Below are 15,014 nucleotides of genomic sequence, written 5' to 3' on the forward strand. Positions count from 1 at the left end.
ATTTAAAAACCCTGGCGATTTTTTTCTATTGGACTTTAATGTATGAGGTCCTTTGTATGTCAGCCCTAGAAATGACAGGCTCTATAACCCAGCCTTAGAGGTTTCAGGCTCTGTTCCCCAGGCCTAGAAGTGCCAGGCTCTCTATCCCACCCTGGAAGTGCAGGGTTACCTGAGTACTTATCGGGGTCACACTGGGTGCAAACGGTGGCCCCCCGGTTGGAGTAAGTGTTTTTGGGGCACACTTGACAGGATGAGGTACTGCTGCTGGCGGTGAATGTGCCTGGCTTACATGGGAAGCACTCCGAGGTATAAGCAGCGCCTGTGAGAGAAGAACCCTCAAATCAGCTCACAGCACCCTGAAACCCAGCACCCTGTAGTATACACCACCAAAAACCAGAGCCCCATACACACCCCCAAATCAGCTCTCAATACCCCAAAACCCAAAGTCCCATACACACACCTAAACCAGCTCATTGAACTCTGAAAACCCAGTACCCTGTTCCATACATCCCCCCAAACCAAAGGTCCCAAACACACCTCAAACCTGCACACAACACCCTGAAACTAAGCACCCTGTCTCATACGCCCCCTCCAAACCAGCTCACAGCACCCCGAAACCCATAAGTCTCTCTGATAAACACCCTGACACCCAGAGCCCCATACACCCCCTGTAATAAAAATGGTGGGAAATATTAAGTATTTTAATCAATCTGGTACTTCAGGGGTTAATGTGATTACAAACAACTGTTTTTATGGCCTATTAAACCCTTGACCAGGCCTGGGTTGCATATGATTGACAGAATCTTGCGATACGGGTTTTTGTTATACGACAGGGGTGGGATTATACTGATTCGATTTGGAAGAAAGAGTACATAAGTCTCACCAAGGTAATATGAAAATCAGAATTCAACAAGAGGTGTGTTTTGGGATCAGACACGTGAGTTCTCATCTTTCCTACTCCAGTGACCTCTCTGGAAAAAGTCCATGACATTTGGTAAAGTATAGTATAGTATCGCTACAATGCGGATTTGCTAATAATGCGGTCTGAGCGTGGCTCCCGATTTAAAAACATCTCCAAGTTTTTTTGTTGTTTTTTTAGCGAAATGGCTGCCGCGCGAGGACTTTACCCGGCATCTGCAGCTCTCTCCTCTCTCTGCTTCATCAGGCACGGCACACAGCTCCAAGGTTTTTTTTTAATAACATTCAACACACACACGTACACGTGTATTAACCTTTGTCCCATATGCATGTCACATGCTCACAGGTGTGCCATACGTGACACCCCAAAAAAACATAGCCCCATACATACCCTGAAACGCAGAACCCTGAACCACACAGCACCTCAAAACCCAGAGTGCCATCCTATACACACCCTAAGAGCCAGAGTCCCATCCCATATATACCGTAAACAATAAGCTTTCACCCTTACACCCCCATCTTGTCTTATCACATACACCCCCATCTTGCCCTATCCCACACACACTTCATCTTGTCATCATCCCATACAACCTCCATCTAGTGCTATCTTGCACTCCATGTTTTCCTATCCCATACTTCATCTTGTCCTATCCCATACCACTTCCACCTTGTTCTCTCCTGCTGTGCCCTGGTATATACCTGTAATCAGTATGTTCCTCAGTAGCACAGGTTTAGGGATGGTGCCTCCCAGATACAAAGCAGTCGTTCTCCAGTACAGGACATTATTACCTTGCGTCAGCTTCACCTGTAGATATATGGCATCATGATCCACCCAGGAGGAAAAAAGTTACATCTGCAGCAAAAATCTCAATACAATATATATATATATATATATATATATATATATATATATATATATATATATATATATAGTGAATAAATGAGAACAAGGCACTCCGTCAGGTAGATATTGGTGGGTGCAAATCCTATATAAATCAAATAAGCTATACGATACCGTTTGAGCGAATATCAGAGGCAGCACTCCAGAAAGTAGTCAAAAGAATTGAACGTTCATCACCTTGAGAAAGGTCCCGTGTGGAGGACCGAAACGTTGGTTTATATGTCACACTAAATACAATTCTTTTGACTACTTTCTGGAGTGCTGCCTCTGATATTCGCTCAAACGGTATCGTATAGCATATATATATATATATATATATATATATATATATATATATATATATATATATATATACACATATATAACTCCTTCTATTGCCCCATATTACCACTCCCTTTAACTCCTTTTAATGCTCCGTATAATCGCTCTATATAATTCCTTCTATTGCCCCATATAATCTCTCACTATAACTCCCCCTATAGCCCCATGTTACCGCTCCCTACAATTCCTCCTATAGCTCCCTATAACCCCTCTCTGTATGTGTGTGTATATATATATATATATATACACGCACACATCTATACACATGGTAGTGATGTCACGCACGTTGTTATAACTCCAGCCCTTCTCGGTGGTTCTCATCCATCTGGATTCCTCTTCTCTTGGCTGACACTGATCATTCTGAATCTGCAGAGACAAACAATCTTAAAGGTGCCATGGAGATACAAGGCTCTGAAACCCCTATGCCAGCCCTACTGATGCCAGGCTCTGTTCTCCTGGTGCAAGCCATAGAGGTGCCAGGCTCGGTATGCTCTGTTCCAGCTCTATAGGTGCCATGTTCTGTATCCAGTGTGTATCCTGTATCCCCTTTGCCAGACCTAGAGGTGCCAGGCTCTGTATCCCCTGTTTTATGCATAGAAGTATAAGGATCTATATCCCTGAAGTTAGCCCTAGAGGTGCCAGGCTGTGTATCCCTGGGCCAGTCATAAATGTGCAAGACTCTGTATCCCTGTGCAAGTTCTAGAGGTGCAATATTTTGTATCCCTGTGTCATGCCTAGAGGTATCAAGTTCTGTATCCCGTGTGCCAGCCCTAGGGGTGCCAGGCTCTGTATCCCTGTGCCAACTCGAGGTACCAACACCACTATTGCTTTGGCCAGCCATAAATGTGCCAGGCTCTCTCTCCTTGTGCTGTTCTAGAGGTGCCAGACTCTGTCTTCCTGTGCCAGTTCTGGAGGTGCCAAACAATGAATTCCTGTGATATCCCTAGAGGTGCCAGACTCTGTCTTCCTGTGCCAGTTTTAGAGGTGCCAAGCTATGAATTCCTGTGACATCCCTAGAGGTGCCAGGCTCTGAATCTCCTATTCCAGTTATAAAGGTGCCAAGCTCTGTATCCCTGTGCCAGTCATACAGGTGCCAAACTCTGCATCAACTGTGCATCATCTGTGCCAGTCCTAGAGGTGCCAGGCTCTGTATCTTATATACGAGTCCTAGATGTGCCCCTGATACTCACGAAGAACTCAAAGCCGATATTACTGTCAGGATATAAGTATTCGAAGCTCACAGCTCCCTCCTGCTTCAGGCTGATGGAATATATGAGGGTGGCAGAGCACTCATCTGTGTTAGAAGCAACGTACTCGCCGCGAGGTTCCCAGAGTGACCTGCCAGGGGGACACAGGTACACGTAGGCATACAGGGACACACACAGCCATGCAGAGGGATACACAGCAATACAGGGAGACACAAACACACACAGTGATGCAGGAGAAAAAACATACAGTGAGGTGGCTCCACATATGCACTAATGTCAGGATCCCACTCTGGAAGTGGCTGTACTAATGTCAGGATCCTACCCCAGAGGTGGCTGCACTAATGTCAGATCCCACCTCAGAGGTGGCTGCACTAAAGTCCAGATTCCCTCACCATAGGTAGCTTCACTAAAGTCAGGATCCCACCCCAAATGTGGCTGCACTAAAGTCAGGATTCCACCCCAGAGTTGGCTGCACTAAAGTCAGGATCCCACCCCAGAGGTGGCTGCACTAATGTCAGAACCCACCTCAGAGGTAGCTTCACTAAAGTCAGGATCCCACCCCAGAGGTGGCTGTGTTTGTGTGTGTGACTCACGTGCTGCAGTTTCCAGTAGTTCCACCGTACAGGTCGCTGGCAACGCTAGAGAAGCCATGGGGAAGCTCCGACCACTCCTCGAATCGCACCCCGGTCCCCAGAGAGTAAGTCCCCTCCCCACATGGTGTGCATTGTTGCACTCGCATATCTAGGAACTGCCCCGCAGTGCAGGAGAAGGCTGGGGCAAAGAGGAGCAACTGTCACCAACAACCCTAACCTCTCCTCTCATACATTTCACAACTCCATCATACATCTCACCTCCCCCCTCACACCTCTAACCTACTCCTCACATATACCTCCCGACTAAAACCCCTTATCTCTTATCTATCATACCTCTCATGTCTCTCCTCAAACCTCTTCACCCCCATCTAATCTCTCACTTCTCCATAATAAATTTCACCCCCGCTCATACCCCTCACCTTCCCCTTATACATCTTACCTACCTCTTCATACTTCTCACCTCAAACCGCTAACCTCCCCCTTAATCGTCTCAATCAAACCTTTCAACTCCGTCTCATAGCTGTCAACTCCCCCTCAAATCTCCCACCTCTTCCCACAAACCCCCTCGCCAAACTGCGCTCACCTGCGCCCTAATACCCCTCACCCCTTGCTCATACACTTCATACCTCTCACCTTCAAACCTCTTGCTTCACCCCTCATACCTCTCACCTTCCCCTTATAAATCTCACCTTGCTCCAAATACTTCACCTGAAATTGCTCAATTGCTCATCTCCCCCCTCATACCCCTCATCTACTTCTCATACTTCTCAACTCAAATCGCTAACATCCCCATCATATTCCTCACCCCTCATTCAAACCTTTAATCTCTTCCCCCAAACTCCATCATGTCCTCCCCAAACATCTCACCTGCGCCCTAATAGCCCTCACCACTCCCCTTACGCCCTCCTCATACCTCTCACCTCCCCGTCATACCTCTCACCTCCTTCTCATACTTCTCAGCTCCCCCTCAAACCTCTCACCTCTCATAACTTCAGCCCCCCTCATATGTCTCACCACCTCCCCACTCATACAGTACTTCTCACCACCTTCTCACCTCATACGTCACACCGCCCCCCACATATCCTCAACATCCCATCATACCTATCACCTCCCTCATATATTCCCTCATAGCTCTACGCTCCCCCCTCATACCTCTCAGGCCCCCCCTCATACCTCTCTGCCCCCCCTCAAACCTCTCACCTCCTCATACCCCTCACCTCCCCCTTATAACTCTCACTTCCCTCTCATACGTCTCACATTCCTCCTGATACTTTTCATCTGAAATTGTTCATCTCCCCCTCATTTCTCACTCCTCCCCCCCATTCCTCACACCTCACACCACCCCCCATACCTCTTCCCACAAATCTCTCACCTGTGACCTAACACACTTCACCCCGCTACTACCCCTCACCTACTTCTCATATTACTCGCCTTCCACTCAAACATCTCGCTTCTCCCCTCATACATCTCAACTTCCCCCTCATACATTTCACCTCAAATCACTCACCTCCCCCAACTTTCTCACACCTCCCCCCTCACACTTCTCACATCAAATCGCTAACCTCCCCATTATATCCCTCACCTCCCCCTCATACCTCTCTGTCCTCCCACCTTTCACACCCCCTCAAACCTTTCAACTCCCCCTCATAGCTGTCAACTCAAACCTCTCACCTCTTCCCACAAACCTCTCACCCCCACCCCAAACATCTCACCTGTGCCCTAATACCCCTCCCCTCCTCCTCATATCTTTCAACGCCATACCTCCTGCTTCCACTTACACCTCTCACACTTCCCCTCCCATACATCTCACCTCTCCCCTCACTCATACTCCTCAAATACCACTCACATCCCCTTCATATCTCTCCCCTCTTCCCCAAACGATGCCCTCATACCTCTCACCTTTCTTTTATACCCTCACTTTCCCCTCACACCTCTCCCCTCAACCCTCTAAACTCCTCCCCAAAAATCTCATCTATGCCCTCATACCTCTCACCTGTCTTATACCCTCGCTTTCCCCTCATATCTCACCTTCCCCTCACACCTATCCATTATTACTATCACCTTCCCCTACCTGCCTCTCATACCTTTCACCGCCTCCTCATATCTCTCCACCCCCCCCCCCTTTTTAAAACTCAACTTCCCTCTCACAACTCCCCTCATACGGCTCACCTCCACCTCATACCTCTCTCCTCCCCTCATACCTCTCACCTTCGCCTCATACCTCTCAACTCTCCCTTCATACCACTCAACTCCCCCCGCACACACCTTTCAATTTTCCCTTATCCCTTCCCTCCCTTCATACCACTCACCTCCCCCTTAGACCTCTCACAATCCCCACCTTCCTATTATACCTTCCGTCTCCCCATCATACCCTTCGCCTCCCCCCTTACAACTCTCCCCTACACCTTTAACATTCCACTCAAACCTCTCGTTATCTGCCTCATAACCCTCACCTCCCCCTTATACCTCATCTCTCCCTCATATCTCCCATCTCCCCCTCATACCTATTCCTTCAAATTGCTAACCAATCACACCACCCTCAAGCCTCTCACCTGCCCCTCAAACTTTTCAACTCACCCACAAACCTTTCAACTCACCCTTAAACCTTTCAACTCTGCCCACAAACCTCTATGTACTAGTACCTCTCACCACCTGCTCTTAACCTTCACACCTTTCAATTACCCCTAACACCTCTCACCTCCCCATTCATACCATTTATCTCTCCATTCATACCTATCACCTCCCCATTCATACCTCTCACCTCCCCCTCATATCTTTTACCCCCCTCTCACATGCATTCTCATATCCCCTCCCTCTCATACACTTCACCTCCCCCTCATCTCCATACCGCTCACCTCCCTATAATACCTCTCACCCCTCTCCCTAATGCTGAGTGCCTCCCTCATGTCCCTGCTTTGGGTGGATACCTACAGCACGCTGTCCCCTTGATAGGGTCAGGCAGTCCCGTGCAGAGTCCTGGAGTGTGTGGCACTGCCACCCGCCACCTGGTACCCGTACTGTCACACTCCGTGTATTCATAATGATACTCTGACTGCAGAAGAGAGAGAAGAACAAGGTGACACGTTATCACAGGGAGCTATGGCACATGGAATCTGTCCACACCTGGCAGGGTGACACAGTCATACAGGCTGAGGGGACCTAGGGAACATGGAGTCTGTCCCTCCCCTACTCAGACATTTGTGTCTGTCTATATAAATAGTGCGGAGTGTCGCAGGGAGACACCATGTCATCAAAGCTTTTTATAGCAACAATTGAAGAATTGTTCAAGACATTAGACTGGGGAAAAAAGAAATCAAAATCAATCGTGAATATTTGAATCACTTGCGATTTGCAGATGACACTGTTATTTTTGTCACAAGTCCAGAAGACATCCAGCAATAAATTGGAGAACTTGCAGAAGCAAGTAAGAATGTGAGCCTCAATATTAATCTCAGCAACACCAAAGTGATGTTCAATAAATGTGTCAAGTCTGCAAACATCAAAAGAAATGGAACAGAACTAGAAGTTGAAGATTATGTGGGTCATGCACTAAGCAGTGATAAGTGCTTTTAAGTGAGATAAAAAGCCATTATAGCGTGATATTGCTGCTGTGAGATTCACAAAGCAGTGATAAGTCTTTTAAGTGAGATAAATGCCTTTATAGCGTTATACTGTCTGCTATGAGATTCACAAAGCAGTGATAAGTGCTTTTAAGGGGGAAAAAAAGCCATTATAACACGATATTGCACTGTTATCACTGCTTTGTGAATCTCACAGCAGGCAGTATCACGCTATAAAGGCATGTATCTCACTTAAAAGCACTTATCACTGCTTTGTGCATAGCACCCAGAAAACCCACTTATCACTGCTTAGTGCATGACCCCCTATGTCTACCATGGCCAGCAAATAACAATGGATGGGAACCTTTTGAATGGAATTAATAGGAGAATAAAGATGGGGTCGAGTGCTTTTGGAAGAAACAAAGCAATATTTCAAGGGAACCATCCACTGTGACTCAAGAGCAACATTGTCAACAAGTGTACTGTATTCTGCCACGCTCATGAATGGATGGGAAACTTGGACCTTAAATACAAAGATAATTCAGAAGCTTCAGACAATGAAAATAAAGTATGGAGAGATGTATGCTACAGTAGGTATTACTCAAAGAACTAGGAAAAAGAATGAATGGGTCCGAAACCAAACAAAAGTTTGTGACATTACCACAAGGATGAAGACATATGTCCAGGACATACCTGAAAACGAGAGGTAACTCTCAATGTATTACTTCCTGGTAAAACATTTTATAAATAAGTAAATAAAACGGCAGTGGGTCAGTCATATCACAAGAAACAATTATCATCGTTGGAAAAGGATGGTACTCGACTGGATTCCAAGAGAGATTAAAAGACCAAGACGATGGCCAAAAGTAAGATAGGAGAATGTAATCAGAAAATGTGCTGGAGCTACATAATTACATAATAGATGAGGCTGAAAAAAGACATGCGCCCATCAAGTTCAAGCTATGCTAAAATTAGAAAACGAAAGACAAAAAAGCCCAATGCTACATCCAATATGACAAAAATATACAGTGAAATACCTATATATTCTCATGAAAAAAAGGTTATTTAGTTAAACCCTTTGGCCATTAGCAGGTCCTAACACTACCTGATTGAAATACTCATTTACCTCCAATTTGGAGGAAGAATGATCACACACACACATACACACACATATATATATAATGTGGTGGGTTTGGGGGATTCTTGAGCTTGCTGAGATTTTGTGTGTTTATTAACTTTTGTTTTCAGATGGTCTCAGCTGCTTGGGAGGTTAGGGCCCCTTCTCCCCAGGGTTTAAGCTCACCCCTCCCCACTTTCTATTATTTCTTTTGTATTTATTACCCAAGGGTATACACTGCTAAGTGTGCTTTTCCAACAATGTTTTAAAGACTGCCCATTTATCTTCTACATTTTCCCCTGCAAAAACATAATTCCAATGTATTACTTGTAGATTAGACCTCAGTTTATTAAAGTCTGCTTTTCTAAAGTTTATGGTCGTTGTTGAACCCAAGTAATCTGTTTTTTGATCATTTATTTTCAAATGAGACCATGTTATGATCACTGTTACCCAAATGTTCCAGGATTTGAATATTTGCTATTACTTCTACATTGTTTGATATTACCAAATCCAGTATTGCCCCTCTCCTGGTTGGTTCCTCAATAATTTGGGTCATATAATTGTTTTTAAGCACCCCCAAAACCCTGTTTACTTTTGTGGTAATGCTAAACTCATTGCCCCAGTCTATGTCTGAATAATTAAAATCACCCATTATGCAAACAAGACCTAATGTTGATGCCTTCTCCATTTGCAAAAGTATATTGGCTTCGTCAATCTCACAGATATTTGGTGGTTTATAGCATATAACCCTACAAACATTTTTTTTATACTTTTACCTCCACTGCTAATTTCTGTCCACAAGGTTTCTCTCTACATTTTCATCATTCCCTTCATAAACATCTTCCCATATAATAGGTTTTAGATCCGGTTTAACATATAAACATACTCCACCTCCTCTTCTATTTGCTCGATCCTTCCGAAAAAGGGAAAAACCCTCTAAATTAACTGCTCAGTCATACTCATACTGCTCCCAAAATGGAAAAGAGAGGCTTGCAACCACAGTACCTGGGAGGTGGGAGGCCTTCATCCAGCAGTGGATAGATAATGGGTGATACCTTGAAAAGTGGAGACCAAAATGTTGATCCCACAATAAAGCACTGTTTGCCTGGTATATTTGAGTGCTGGCTCCTACGTTTACACATATACAAATATCCACTTGAGGACCGAAACATTGATAGAATAAAAAAATTAAACTTTATTTTGCGTCCTGTGGGTGCTTGTGAGTGCACATTTTCTATGACCTTTTGCAGTTCACGTATGAAACCAGGGAGAGGTTGATCACCTGCTGAGTGGACTCGCTCTGCATGAAAGCATTGTCCTGTGGACTATGCTAAGCATAGGAATGACCATATTTGATCATGCCATGTTGGGGCTTCCTGGCCCACATTCAACCCCAGTAATCTCATCAACCGGGTCAGGGGCTGTGTGCAGAGACAAGGACTATTGTTCTTACCCTGACTGGTTGGCATCTCCCTGATTGGGACAGGGGTAGAAATACTCATTTTCCCCAGCTTCAACTAAGTTATTCTGGACCTGATAGCCATTATGAACGCTGTGTGGTGACGGGACTGGCAGAGCCCCTGTAAAGAAAGAGCTGACAGGGAGTCAGAAGGGAGCAGAGTAGGCCCAGTGCAGGGGCCTGGAGCATCCGGTTCAGCTGCGGTCTGTGTGTGCAGCGATGGCTTGGAGTGAAGCAACTGCAGGGAATTTAAAACTTCTGGCTACCAGAGAGCAAGTCAGTGCTGAACATACTACCAAGGACAGCAGCACAAGTTGGGAACCCTAGGACATTAGGCTGTTCCATCAGTTGGCTGAGTTTGTGTGTGTATATTTTGTGTACTTTTTCCAATAAATTCATGTTTGTTCAACCCTGCAGTTCTGTCTAGCGTACTGATCCCTGGTGAAATTGTCCTGGTCTCCCGTGACAGGCTTTTTTTCTGGTGGTAGCAGTGGGATCGCTAGGCTCAGCACGGATATTCTTCTGGGAATATCTGACTTGAGTACGGTCTCAATTTTGAAGACCACAGATCTCAGTTACAAACTCTCCAGTGCTCGGACACACACCCCTTACCATTCCCTATAGTTTAGTCAACGTATGGATGACACTATAAGAATGTCAGCCAATTATCGGTACTGGAGTGTGGAAAACCCACTGGGAACCGCGACAAGCAGTTGGACACCGACCTGGTGTTCTACGAGGCCAGGCGCTCAGTGGATAGAGATGAGGTGCTTGGAAGTACCAAGGTGTTTGCCGGCCCTTCTAGACCACAAGTCATCCACCAGCACGAGTGATGAGTCAGTGGAGACTACAGCAGTGCTAGCCGCAGCAGAGATCAGTATGCTGTGGACGTTAGGTTTGCTCTGGAGGATTGGGGGAGCGGTGTCACCTCTGCTGAGCGAGTCGCCATGATCCAGCTCATGACCACCTGGGTACCTCCCTGATCGAGGTCCCGATCGTCCTCTTGAAGTCGGGGGTCCCAGACAAGTATGGGCACCCTGACTCACCTATGACAGCTTAGCCAAGTTTTGTGAAGATACCGATGACATTGATGGGTACCTGTATTTATGGTCCTTCGAGATCCATTGTGAGATCACCAACTACCCAAGAAGGACTGAGTCAAATACTTGGCTCCTCAGCTGCACAGCAAAGCGGCCGTGGCACACCAAGAGGTGGACCGGGAAGATGTGAAGACTATCCAGTTGTAAAGGAGGTTCTCTTGGCCAGATATGCCATTAGGCCAGAGACATACCGAGCCCAGTTCAGAGCTCTGAACAAAGAGTCCCAGAACACGCACCTGGAATTCATGTCCCAGCTTGAGCACCAGTCTAAATGCCGGGTGTGAGATGAAAACGTTTAAGACCCTCCATGACTTAAGGACTAGTTCATACTTAAATGCCTGACTTAAATGCCTGCCAGAGGTGCGGGAGTGCGTCACCGACCGCAAGCCTTCCAGTGCGATGCAAGACCTTGTGACTGGCCATCCCCAGCTCCGGAGATCGGCAATCAGGTGCCCTTTACCCCCACAGTGCCTTTCAGGCCCTGACAGCCCAATGCCGCCCAAAATGGCGCGAGCTCCTGGCAGCCAGCCACAGCACCTACCAACACCTGGTCGGCGCCCACCGAGTTCACCCATGAATGGCGGTGTTTCGGGTGTAACCAGACGGGGAACATGAAGCGTGACTGCCCCACCCCTCCCCAGCCCAATGTCGCAGGGGCTGGGCAACATACCCCAGCAGCCCAGACAATCACCTGGATAGGCAGCCCGGATAACCCAGCACCATCGCGTGTTCCCGATGCCGGTCACATAGACACAAGGAACCAACCCCCTTCTCCCAACTGGAGCATCACCCTTCGAGCTTCTATATGGGCGTCGGGTCCGTGGACCGCTCAACCTGCTCTGGGAGGGGAAGACCACCACAACGGATGTGACGGTGCTCCAGTATGTGATGGAGCTCAGGGATCGGTTGGCTGATCTGATGTGGTTAGCACAGGCTAACCTCAAGGAAGCTCAGACCAGGCAGAAGCATTGGTATGATAGAAATGCCCATAATAGAGCGTTCATCCTGGGAAAGCAGGTGCTTGTTCTAAAGCCGACTTGCAAGAACAAGCTCTTGGCTGCCTGGTCCGGCACATACCTGATAATCCGGTGGGTGAACGAGTCAAATTACGTGGTAGCTCTGGATCATGAGTTACGTAGGAACTGGAGCTGCCACATAAATATGCTTAAGGAATACCACGCGAGTGGGCCGGTAGTGATGGAGGTGTGTATCCCAACATCGGAAGACACGGCAAGCAGAGCCTACGGGAGGCTAGCAGGGGGGCACTTTGGAGGATGTGGAGATTGGGCCCCAGCTTGCAGCTCCCCAATGGGAGCCGGCATGAGAGTTGTTAGGAAGGTGTGTTGGTCTGTTCACGCACAAGCCAGGATGGACTCACCTCACTGATCATCCGGTCAACACAAGCAATCAGAGGCCCCTCTAAGTCCACATACCGGGTGTCTGTGGAGGCAAAGCGGAGCCTGGGGAGGGAGAGCGAGGAGATGTTGGAGATGGGGTGATCGCTAGGTCGCAGAGTCCCTTCGCCGGTAGCCCTTGTCCCTAAAAGGGACGTAACCATCTGGTTCTGCGTGTACCACCGGCAGTTAAATGCCCAGAACATGTCAGATGTCTATCCCATGCCCCGGATGGATGAGCTGTTAGACGAGCTCGCAGGTGCAAGGTATCTGACAACCATGGATCTGATCAAACACACAAATGTTTCCTTAATCATGGAGACACAAAAGATTCCCTTCTAGATGCACTTGTTCCATTAACCATGGATCTGAGCCAGGGGTATTGGCAGATCCCATTGACCCAGGGGGCACAGGAGAAGTCGGTTTTCATCACCCTGAGTGCCTTGTACAAATTTTTGGTCATGCCATTCGAGACGAAGAATGCGCCAGCTACCTTCCAGTGCTTGGTCAATCGCCTACTGGAGGGGATGCAGTGGTATGGACAATCTGGCGGTCTTTAGTAGTACTTGGGCCGACCACCTTTCCCATGTAGTGGCAGTCCTAGCCCGCATCTAGGAGGCTAGGCTTACACTAAAGCCGGCCAAGTGCCAAATCGGGATAGTGGAGGTCGTATACCTAGGGCCACTAAGGAGGAAGCCATTGAGAGGTGGCTGGTCCCCAAGATCTAGAAACAGGAGCCAGCGTTTCTTAGGACTGCTGGGTATTACCACAAGTTTGTACCCCACAACAGTGCTCAGGCCAAATCCCTGACGGACCTGACCAAAAAGTGGCTACCTCGCAAGGTAACCTGGTCACCGGAGTGCGCATGCCTTCTCCGCTTTAAGGGCAACCCTGGCAAGTGCTCCAATCTTGGCTGCTCCCAACTACGAGAAGCAGTTTCTGATTCAGACCGATGTGTGCAGGACCGAGTCAGGTGGGTACCAATGGGGTCGAACACCCCTTCATATAGTTACATAGTTACATAGTAGATGAGGTTCAAAAAAGACGTGTCCATCAAGTTCAACCTATGCTAAATTTAGACAACAGATACTTTACTCTATATCTATATTTACTTATTTATTTATTGATCCAGAGGAAAACAAACAAAAAATCCCAGTGAAATAGCATCTAATGATATCTCATAAGGGGAAAAATAAATTCCTTCGTGACTCCAATGAAATGCTTCGTAAATGAAATGCCGGGCAACCGCTCGAGGCCTCTGCAACCTCTACTTACCGAGGTTCAGCCAGCTTCAGGACAGATGACCATGGCAACGAGGCGTCAAATAACGCAGTGGGGTCTTGTGATGTCACGGTTGCCATGGTAAAGTGACGTCAAATGACGCCGCGGGTCACGTGACGTCCCATGACCCCACGGTGTCATTTGACGCCGCACCGAGGTAAGGGATGGGGGGCGCGACAACGGAGGAGAGCAAGCAGGGGGGGCGCAGCAAGAACAGTTTGCACACACCTGCTGTAAAGAACCCTTTCCTTTTCTGCTGGCGAAATCTCCTTTCCTCCAACCTTACGGGATGACCCCGAGTCCTTATTACTGTCCTTGGGATAGTTCTTTTGAAAGCTCCTTGTATTGTCCCAGAATATATTTGTATATAGTTATCATATCCCCTCTTAGACGCCTCTTTTCTAATGTAAATAAATCTAATTTAGCTAGCCTCTCCTCATTAGTTAGATTGTTCATCCCCTTTATTAATAAGGTGGCTCTTCTCTGCACTCTCTCTAGGTCCATAATGTCTTTTCTAAGGAGTGGTGGCCAAAATTGTACTCCATATTCAAGGTGTGGTCTTACTAATGCTTTATGAAGGGGCATAATTATGTTTACGTCCCTTCCATCCATTGCCCGTTTAATGCAAGATAAGATCTTGTTTGCCTTTGCAGCTACTGCATGACTTGATTCTTGCTTTCCAAATACATAACCTTACATTTATCTGTATTAAACCTCATCTGCCATTTACCTGCCCAAGTTTCCAGACTATCCAAGACCTTCTGGAGAGAAATGAAATCCTGCTCTGATTCTACCACCTTACACAATTTAGTATCATCAGCAAAAATGGAAACTTTGCTCTCGGTGCCAACCTCAAGGTCATTAATAAACAAGTTAAAAAGCAGGGGTCCCAGTACCGATCCCTGGGGTACTCCACTCACGACCCTAGCCCAACCTGAAAAACTTCCATTTATGAAAACCCTCTTGTCTATGCTTCCACCAGTTTTCAATCCAGGTGCATATATTATTACTGAGTCCAATTTGCTTTATTTTGTACATCAACCTCTTGTGTGGAACCGTATCAAAATCCTTTGCAAAATCTAAGTAGACCTCATCAACTGCATTACCCTGGTCTGAATTCCTACTTACCTCCTCAAAGAAACAAATAAGGTTAGTTTGGCAT

At 47.0% G+C, this 15,014-nt stretch overlaps 1 protein-coding gene across 5 annotated transcripts in view; it reads right to left on the minus strand.

The window, feature by feature from the left end:
- The window catches only part of ELAPOR1 (endosome-lysosome associated apoptosis and autophagy regulator 1), a 59,032-nt gene that overhangs the window by 17,467 nt on the left and 26,551 nt on the right, over nucleotides 1-15,014 (minus strand). For all 5 annotated transcript variants that reach the window (XM_075614008.1, XM_075614011.1, XM_075614007.1 and 2 more), the window contains 6 exons: nucleotides 6,873-6,993; nucleotides 3,942-4,119; nucleotides 3,331-3,478; nucleotides 2,426-2,506; nucleotides 1,618-1,723; nucleotides 170-319 (listed from right to left, as the gene is read on the minus strand). In XM_075614008.1, the coding sequence (XP_075470123.1) occupies nucleotides 170-319; nucleotides 1,618-1,723; nucleotides 2,426-2,506; nucleotides 3,331-3,478; nucleotides 3,942-4,119; nucleotides 6,873-6,993 (784 nt within the window). The remainder of the gene's footprint in view (nucleotides 1-169; nucleotides 320-1,617; nucleotides 1,724-2,425; nucleotides 2,507-3,330; nucleotides 3,479-3,941; nucleotides 4,120-6,872; nucleotides 6,994-15,014) is intronic.

Source organism: Ascaphus truei, chromosome 9 (assembly GCF_040206685.1).
Source record: "Ascaphus truei isolate aAscTru1 chromosome 9, aAscTru1.hap1, whole genome shotgun sequence".
NCBI classification, from domain to species: Eukaryota; Metazoa; Chordata; class Amphibia; order Anura; family Ascaphidae; genus Ascaphus; species Ascaphus truei.